At 39.4% G+C, this 9,418-nt stretch overlaps 1 protein-coding gene across 1 annotated transcript in view; it reads right to left on the bottom strand.

Annotated features, from left to right (window-relative positions):
* Window positions 1–217: 217 nt before the first annotated feature.
* Window positions 218–9,418, bottom strand: part of LOC143933173 (uncharacterized) — a 78,725-nt gene continuing 69,524 nt past the window's right edge. The window contains exons 3-4 of the mRNA XM_077456106.1: window positions 6,693–6,738; window positions 218–1,321 (exon numbers count right to left, since the gene is read on the bottom strand). Coding sequence (XP_077312232.1) covers window positions 1,203–1,321; window positions 6,693–6,738 — 165 coding nt within the window. The 3' untranslated portion in view covers window positions 218–1,202. The remainder of the gene's footprint in view (window positions 1,322–6,692; window positions 6,739–9,418) is intronic.

Genomic DNA, 9,418 nt, shown 5'->3' with positions numbered 1-9,418 from the left:
GTTGAGGGCACGCGGCCTGGTACGGCTCAGGAGGGGGGGCGCTCTTGCTCGCCCCCCTTTCCTGGCCGGCCGGGTAGCGTGCTCGGACAAGGGTCTGTTGTGGACTTTGGGGGAACCCCCACGCCGATTTTTTTCGGCGTTGGGGTTCCCCTTTAAGCCCATTCCAGGCGGCGGAGCCCGCGACGTCTCCGTCGCGGGCCCCGCCTACCTTCACACGCGCTCGAAATGAGCACTTTCCTCCGAGCGGGAACAGTTTGCTCATTTCGAAAGTAGCCTACACACGGGCGGACTGTTCGCTCAAACACAGTTTCAGCGGACAGTTTTTCGGAATTTCCGAAAGACTTTGTCCGTCAAACTGTCCGCTGAAACTGTCCGCTGAAAGCCCACACACGAGCGGACTGTCCGCCCAAACACTGTTCAGCGGACAAGGTTGGGCGAACAGTCCGCCCGTGTGTACGCGGCCTTAGGAATGAAAAAATTGCAACCAGTATACATGGAATGTTATAACACAGACTTCCTGCACTTTGTAATTAACTAAAACTGATGGTTATCCTTTTCTTTGTAGACACTAATGTCTCCCAACCACAGCTATAGCTTATCAGTAAGACTGTTATATTATTATGAGAGTTGCTATAGACAGATATTCCTACAACAGAGAAGTACCTACTTAAGGTAAGTGTACATTGTAGAGTATTATTTTTAAGGATATGTGGACGCTAAACTCAATGAAAGAATTGGGGCCTGGCTTCTGTAGTTTCACATGGTGTATACTATGATACAGTATTCTGCATATTGAACACAGAGGAAGAGTCTACTGTGTGTGTATGCAATTATTAAAATTAACTATTATTTTGTATTGGTATGTGAAGTAAACCTTGAAAGCCACGTATGACCACAATACAAATTATCATTATGATATCTCAATGGAACTTTAGAATTAAGATTTGTTTAGTATTTGCTCCTATATTAAGCTTTCCCTCCTGATTTTATGGCTCCTGTTTAATTAGAACCCCAACTGTCTGTTAATCCCACCTGTACTGTCTGCAGTGAGATTTGGGTGTTCTGATAGGCCTATGAGGTAGAAGTCTTTGATCTCCCTGCATGAGGAATCGGGCATAAGTTGCCTTCACAGAATGTGGTAAACTGCGGTCATGGTATCCAAGGGTAGTTGTGGTTCAGGCAGATCCAGGATGGTCTTGAAGCTATCCCTGGTGATGTTTATGTTGCTGGTATTTACGATAGTGAGTCTGGATAGTTAGAGCAGCTCTCTCGGTGGCATCTTGTCCTGTGAACTCTCTGGATGGGTTGGCCCTCCTCACACCTGTAGAGAAGATGAGCCCAAAGCAGTTTTTCAGCAGTCAAATACAGCTTCCTAATCAACTATAAATAGAAAGCGGTTGTCCTTTGCTCATATGGAGGGATTAGCATAGATCTCATTCTAATCCGATTACAGTACGGATGTGAGGGACATTACTAGAGAGGACAGTAGATACACATTTCTAAAAAGAGTACAGAAGAAATAATCCCTGGCACAAGAAACATTGTATTACAAATTTTCACGTAATAACATTAGATATACCATTCTGAAAATGCAATCCTTAAATGTAATCAAAGATATGCAGATTCTATTATATGGGCAGAATAGTGTACAATGTTGGCCACCCCAATGAGCAGAAGAGTATATTTTAAGGACAGACTTTCCACTAAACCTATATAATGGCAGCTTATGTGGACATTGCATTCCTTCTGATTTTCAGCTGCTTCCAAGAAATGCATTCTAATTAAGTGAAAGGAGTCTTGGGGGGGATTACTGTTAGGTAGAATTGCATTGTCTGTAATGATGAGTTTGTGGTCCAAGAAAACAAAAATGTATAAATAAATAAAAATTAAAAAAACAGGCAGAACAGCTTTTTGCATATTTATCATTACATTTCCTGGCAAGTGTATGGTGTGTTGTAATAGGAATGATGGTTTATATACTTTCCTCCCATACAGTGTGTGCACTCAAGGCTCTTGTTTTTTTGTTTTTTTTTGTATATTAGCAGTTTTATCTATATTAAAGCAGAACCCCAGCCACAAATAACAACAATAAATGAATAGCTAATAAAAATGAAAATAAAATCAACAAATATTTACTTTTAATCTAGAGATTTCCCCACTGTATTTTTTTCTTCCACTAGATGTCCTAAGTCTGATAACCAGCATTCTTCATCCCACTTTTTCTCAGCCCAGGTCATTCTGAACCCACTCCAGGCTGTGACTGGACAGTGAAGAGAGAAGCAGCACAGTGCTGAGTTCATCATGTGCTACATGTCAGCACATGAACTGATTGGCTCCTTGTACCACTTTTTCCTCTCAAACTCCAGCCCTGCTGTACAGAGCCTACAATAGGCTAACAACAGGTCAGATTTGGGTAGTTAAAATGCTTTCATTTTATGATATATTAATGATTACAGATTTGCATTATATGTGTAATATATATAAAGATTTAATTGGAAAAGTTTTTATCACAAGGCCATAGCTACATAGTGAACAACTGATAACTCACAATGTACTTAGCATGCCGGCCTGCTTCCTTGACCTGCCACAGTAGATTTAAATGCAAGAACTTCTGGGTGAGGGGTGTGCTATATACTGGGTGTTCAGTGTGCCCCTGTACCTGTGCTCCCCTTCAGTCCACCTGCTCTCACCTATCCTTCAGAATGCATGTGCCTCCACTGTGGAGACACTTATAAGTTAGTGTTAGGTACCACAGATAACAGGGTGCCTTGACGAGGCTCTGTGGCTTACGCATGCATTTGCAAATGTGTGCAGACTAGACCCCTGCTTTTAACGCATACTGTTAGGTTATTTGGTTGTTTGTGGGCTGGTGGTAAGTTAAGCTTGGTTTTTCCCTTGGATTTATCCTTGGTCTTGTTTATACGTGAAAATACACACCCCTACCTATTCCCATGGCTCATTGTCACATGTCTAGTGGTATTCAAAGTCTTAAAATAGAACTGTGGCCAAGCTATAAACATTCACATATTCTTAAGGCCCAATCCTGGGCTCCATATTTACCCTCAAGGAAATGTAAAGCCCCTACCATTTGCAAAGTCTTCAGGCTGGTCACGTGATGCTGTAGGGTACTTTATCTTGTAGCTTCTTCTGGGAGCTGAGTGGTCATTTCTCATGTAGAGAGTATAATGTGGATGAAAGATGCACCGGTGAAGTCCCCTCAAGGGACAGTGCCAGGACACCCTGCATTTGAAGTAGCGTTCTCAGTCTTCTGCGCTGAGTGATGCTGAGCAGCATTCAACCAGGAAGACTGAGGGCATCATGTGACCAGTAAAGGGTATTTAAAAAGGTAGTTTTCGATTGAGGGCATTTTTGCAGTTTGGGCTGATTTTATATTTTTAACAACATCTGGGAGACATGTAGAAGAAAAAAGCATTTAGCCTGATGTTGGGCTTGAAAATGTAGAAATTATACTTTTGAAAAGAACTTCAGGGTTTTTTGAATGTGCTGGGTTACAAATAGCTAACTGCAATGAGGTGTATGCCACCTCCATCATTACTGTAATTTCTTTATTATTTACTGTTTCACAGATGTTGTATAGTATAGCTTTTGCTATACTTCTGACACTGTGACAGGAGAGCTGTGTATCTCCTACACAGAAGTCATACTATCCTCCCAACTCTCCCTTTGTCCCTTCATAGCACATGTTTTATTTTGTGAATGCTTCACAGAATATGAAGCATTCTGTGAATGGACAAGAGGAAGCAGGGATGCACGGATAAACAACAGTACAATGGGAGAGCTACAAAGGTCCTGGAGGTCACACATACCTCATTATAGTTAACTATTTTTTACTCATCACTATAAAAAAAATCATGGTGTCTTGGTTTAAAATAAGCCACTTTATAGTCACTGTCAATGTCAATTTGAATGTTGATTTTCAGCATGGAAACTGTTTAGCATAGATTCCTTTCCACTGATAATCCTGTTCCAGAGATCTTGCCTATGCAAACTTTGACACTCTTCTGAGGACAGACGCAGTGATCACCTCGTATTGTCACAGAATCTCCCCCTGCTGCCTATGTCCTTCCCCAGTTACAGTAACAAATCACAGGACTACAAAGCAGCACTGAGTACAAAAGCTAGGTCTGCATAAATAGCTGCTATTAGGTCTTCTTTTTGCGTGACGGATCCCAGAGTGTACTGTATACGTCAAGGTCATCACAGGGCAGCAGGAGTTCATAATAGCAGTGCATTATTACTGAAACACGTTGCCCAACCTAAGGCTGCGGTGTCATTTTCAAAATGGCCATTGGATTTTCACTGTCCATGTGAGACTTTCTATACGGGCACAGGTGGTAAATGACCTTCTTATGCCACGTACACACGAGCAGAATGTCCGACAGAAAAAGTCAGATGGGAGCATTTCATCGTATATTCCCATCATGTGTATGCCCCATCAGACTTTTTACGTAGAAAATTCTGACGGACTTAGAAATGGAACATGTTCTAAATACTTCCAACGGAACCAAGTCCTATCGGGAAAACGTCTGTATTCTTTCCCGATGGACCAAAAATGCCGCGTGCTCTGAAGCAAGTGCGAGACGGAAGCTAATGGCTACTGGCTATTGAACTTCCTTTATCTAGTCCCGTCGTACGTTCTTGACGGTCGGACTTTGGTGTGATCATGTCTGTGTATGCAAGACAGTTTCAGCGGAATTCCATCAGAACTACATCAGAAAAACCTTCAGAGTTTATTCCGACGGGAAAACCAGTCGTGTCTACAGGGCATAGGAGATATTTTAATACAAGTTTTATTACAAAATGAAAAAGACAGGTGTGCTTTAAAGAAAAACAGTTTTTAAAAGGTTGGTATCTGCAGTCCAGAATGGGGCAGCTGGCAAACTTGGAGGCCAACTGTTATGCAGTGGTGGGGTGACTTTTCCTTGTTTGCTCTTATGATAGGTGTATTTTAAAATGGGAATTGTCTTTTTGAAGAAATATTATTTGAATCACCTCTGAAGCTGTATATTAAAACCAAATGCTATATATTAAATTGTATGTGAACCCCAAAACAAAAATATTAAATATTTGTATTCTGCAGATACTTAGATATGGTGGCTGCATTCGTTTCCTTTTCTAAGACTAAGAACATTGTAAGCAAGTGCAGAATTTACTTCTGATCTTGTCAGAAAGGCAGTGTCCTTGCCACGTCATGTGCGTTGAAAAGACAGCATAAACAATCATAAACAATGTTCTCTCTACAGTAATTTGTAAACTACTAATATCATCAATTACCATGTATTAGATATGAACAAGGACAGACATATCTGAAGTCCAGCCTGTGTGACAATCAAAGCTGCCTCCATAGATACCATAGAAAAGTGAATGTGAAAATAAAGGGCCAGGAAATGTGTTATTTGCATGATTTCCATGTAAAAATAAAGGGAAAAAAATATTGAAAAAAATAAAATAAAAAAATGTATTCAACCACCACATCTAAGGACTGGTAAGCTACACCATATTACATTTTTGTTTTGTGGTTTAGATATGCTTCAATGCATATTTTTAAATTCATATTTTTATATGACTGCCAAGCAGTTAATACATAAATGCAGCCTTTACTGAAATACACAGCTCCTCTTTGGTGCTGTCCCATCACAGACATTCTGTTCTTGCATCATGTGCTGGTGCTATGGGGCAGGGCCGGATTAAGAGCATCATGGGCCTGGTACTGAGGATTTTGGAGGGCCGTTTTTATGGTTAATAAATAAAATTAAAACGCAAACAAATTTTTATTAAAACAAATTAGGTATTTTTAACAAACTGCTCATTCACAGTATGTGCAAGAGAACCTGTGCGAATGAGCCCAAATTTTCTGTATTTTTTTTTTTATATATATTTTTTTATTATTTGTTGCAATCTTTTATTGTTTACATTCTTGTTTATTTATTTTTTACAATTTTACTTTTTTATTATTTTTTTTCCAGTGGAGGGCAGTGGATGGTGTAAGTAGTGCAGTGGACAGTGTCAGCATTTTTTTTTTATTATTTAATTTTTTTATCATTTCTTTTTACAATTTCATTTTTTTATTAAATTTTTTTCAAAATGCATTTGGGGCTGGGTTTTTGGCAGTGGACAGCATCAGTAGGGCAATGGCGGTGCCCAAATGGTCAGTCCAACCCTGCTGGGCCTATATTAAAGGTAGGGGCTTGGAGCTGCAGCTCCAATAGCCCCTACGTTAATCTGGCCCTGCTATGGGGTACCATCTATTCTGAATGACACCCCAACAAACCTTACCAACAGACATGCATTGCAGTGCAGTGCAGTGCATGCACTTGTGTTGGTATGTTAGGCATCCCAGTTAAATGACATGGCTGCCTTAACTCAACACATAATAATGCAATGAGATTGTGTGAGTGGCCCCTTGACCCAACTTCCTGTGCACTCAAGCTGTCATTGACACACTCCCTCATAGGAGAATGCTGTTGACTGTAGAGAACGGAACACACTTTTAGACACTACACACTGTTCAAGGATGGGATCAAAAGAGGAAGGGGCCCAGGATGTCACATAACTGGCCAAAAGATATAATAAATAAATAAATAAATAAATAAATAAATAAATCTAAAGGTCTTCGTTAAAGCAACCAGATTGGTAGCTGAAAGGAACAGAACATTTTGTGGCATGCTCACCTCTCGCAGGGTAGGTGGTACAGCTGTACTGACAACTTCCTCTTCTCTAAAACAGAAAAATTAGAAATTTAATATTTATAGCACAGATTTCTATTTTCATCACTAGTCTATCAAGTCTGTAAAGGACAAATATGCCCATGTGTTGATATTAAAAGATTTTTCCTTTGTGCATGGCTCATTATGGCATCTGAAAATGTAATTTCATCTTTGCAAGTTTTCAGGAATAAATGCAGCACTTTCAAAAGATCATTTTCACTTTATAGAAATGATTATTCATTCAATCATCTTTTGTACTTTTTCCTATTGCTGTGATAGATTGCTGCACTGCCCTTGTCTGTCTACAAAGAACACTGGCAGAAAACATTTTAAATGAACTGCAGCCATGTCCAATCTCAAATTATTATGCTTCATAAAACCATAAAACCAACAGTGTAAGCCTTCAGTATCCAAAAAGGTTACCACCTCACTAAATGAATACAAACCACCACCATTAAAAACAAAATACAAATGACTACACAACTGTAAAGGTAGCCATTATAGTTTGTAAGCGCTCACAAGCAGGGACCTCCTGTTGCTCATATTCTGAATTGGATTGTAACTGTACTATTTTCCTTCACAAACTGTGCCGCTATTTAATAATCAAATAACTTGCTCTAAAATGCTTTTTTCAATATTTAGCAGTTGAAAATGCATATATTTTTTAATTGCAATATTTTTTTATAACATCTTAATTTTACAAATAAACCAGAAAATGTGATGTACAGTGCATTGAAAAAGTATTTATAACCCTTGAAATTTTCCACATTTTGTCATGTTACAACCTAAAATGTAAATGTATTTTATTGGGATTTTATGTGATAGACCAACATAAAGTGGCACATAATTGTAAAGTGGAAGGAAAATTATTTATGCTTTTCAATTTTTTTTTTACAAATAAATATCTGAAAAGTGTGGCGTGCATTTGTATTCAGCCCCCCTGAGTCAATACTTTGTAGAAACACCTTTCGCCACAATTACAGCAGCAAGTCTTTTTGGGGATGTCTCTACCAGCTTTGCACATCTAGGGTGACATTTTCGCCCATTCTTCTTTGCAAAAAAGCTAAAGCTCTGTCAGATTGGATGGAGAGTGTCTGTGAGCAGCAATTGTCACGTCTTGCCACGGATTCTAGATTGGATTTAGGTCTGGACTTTGACTGGGTCAATCTAACACATGAATATGCTTTAATCTAAACCATTCCATTGTAGCTCTGGCTGTATGTTTAGGGTCGTTGTCCTGCTGGAAGGTGAACCTCCACCCCAGTCGCAAGTCTTTTGCAGACTCTAACAGGTTTTCTTCTACGGTTGCCCTGTATTTGGCTCCATCCATTTTCCCATCAACTCTGACCAGCTTCCCTGTCCCTGCTGAAGAAAAGCATCCCCACAACATGATGCTGCCACCACCATGTTTCATGGGGGTATGGTGTGTTCATAGTGATGTGCTGTGTTAGTTTTCTGCCGCACATAGGGTTTTGCTTTCATGCCAAAAAGGCATTGGTCTATCAGACTAGAGCACCTTCTTTCACATGTTTGCTGTGTCCCCCACATGGCTTCTCGCAAACTGCAAACAGGGACTTCTTATGGCTTTAATTCAAAATGTCTTTCTTCTTTCCACTCTTCCATAAAGGCCAGATTTGTGGAGTACACGACTAATAGTTATTCTGTGGACAGATTCTCCCACCTGAGCTGTGGATCTCTCTAGCTCCTCCAGAGTTACCATGGGCCTCTTGGCTGCTTCTCTGATTAGTGCTCTCCTTGATTGGCCTATCAGTTTAGGTGGACGGCCATGTCTTGGTAGGTTTGCAGTTGTGCCATATGCTTTCCATTTTTGGATGATGGACTGAACAGTGCTCTGTAAAATGTTCAAAGTTGGGGATATTTTTTTATAACAAAGACCTGCTTTAAACTTCCCCGCAGCTTTATCCCTGACCTGTCTGGTGTGTTCCTTGGCCTTCAGGATGCTGTTTGTTCACTAAGGTTTTCTAACAAACCTCTTAGGGCTTCATGGAACAGCTGTATTTATACTGAGATTAAATTATACACAGGTGGACTCTGTTTACTAATTAGGTGACTTCTGAAAGCAATTGGTTCCGCTAGAATTTAATTAGGGGTATCAGAGTAAAGGGGGCTGAATACAAAGGCATGCCACATTTTTCAGATATTTATTTAAAAAAAAATTGAAAACCATTTATAATTTTCGTTAATTCCTTCATAATTATGTCTTGCTTTGTGTTTTAGTCTAGCACATAAAATCCCAATAAAATACATTACGTTTTTGGTTGTAACATGACAAAATGTGGAAAATTTCAAGGGGTATGAATACGTTTCCAAGGCACTATAAGCCCAAACTAGATGATATCCAGTCCACTAAAGCACTGTCCATTATAAGCTTTATTAAAAAAAAAAAATCAGTTTTCATCTTTTTTCCATCATTGTTTGCATCTCAGAGTCCCAGTGCCCAACAACTCACATTAGTACTCTGAAACCATTGCAAACTTGCTTTCTAACCTTTGCCAGCCTGAATTCTCTAATTGGTTATTCTCTGATCCCGGAGCCTGGCAAAATAACTACATCATGGGCTAATTTTTTACTAGGGATACAAAATAAACTACCAACAAGCCTACCTATTTACAGGAGTTATTGCAAGAAAAATGTTCCTATTTACATTATTTGACATTTTCAAGACTATT

Source organism: Lithobates pipiens, unplaced genomic scaffold (assembly GCF_037356315.1).
Source record: "Lithobates pipiens isolate NorthernLeopardFrog02 unplaced genomic scaffold, aLitPip1_a1.2 Scaffold_27, whole genome shotgun sequence".
Classification (NCBI taxonomy): domain Eukaryota; kingdom Metazoa; phylum Chordata; class Amphibia; order Anura; family Ranidae; genus Lithobates; species Lithobates pipiens.
Note: the sequence above shows the minus strand (reverse complement) of the source record. Positions and strands in the feature narration are given on the sequence as shown.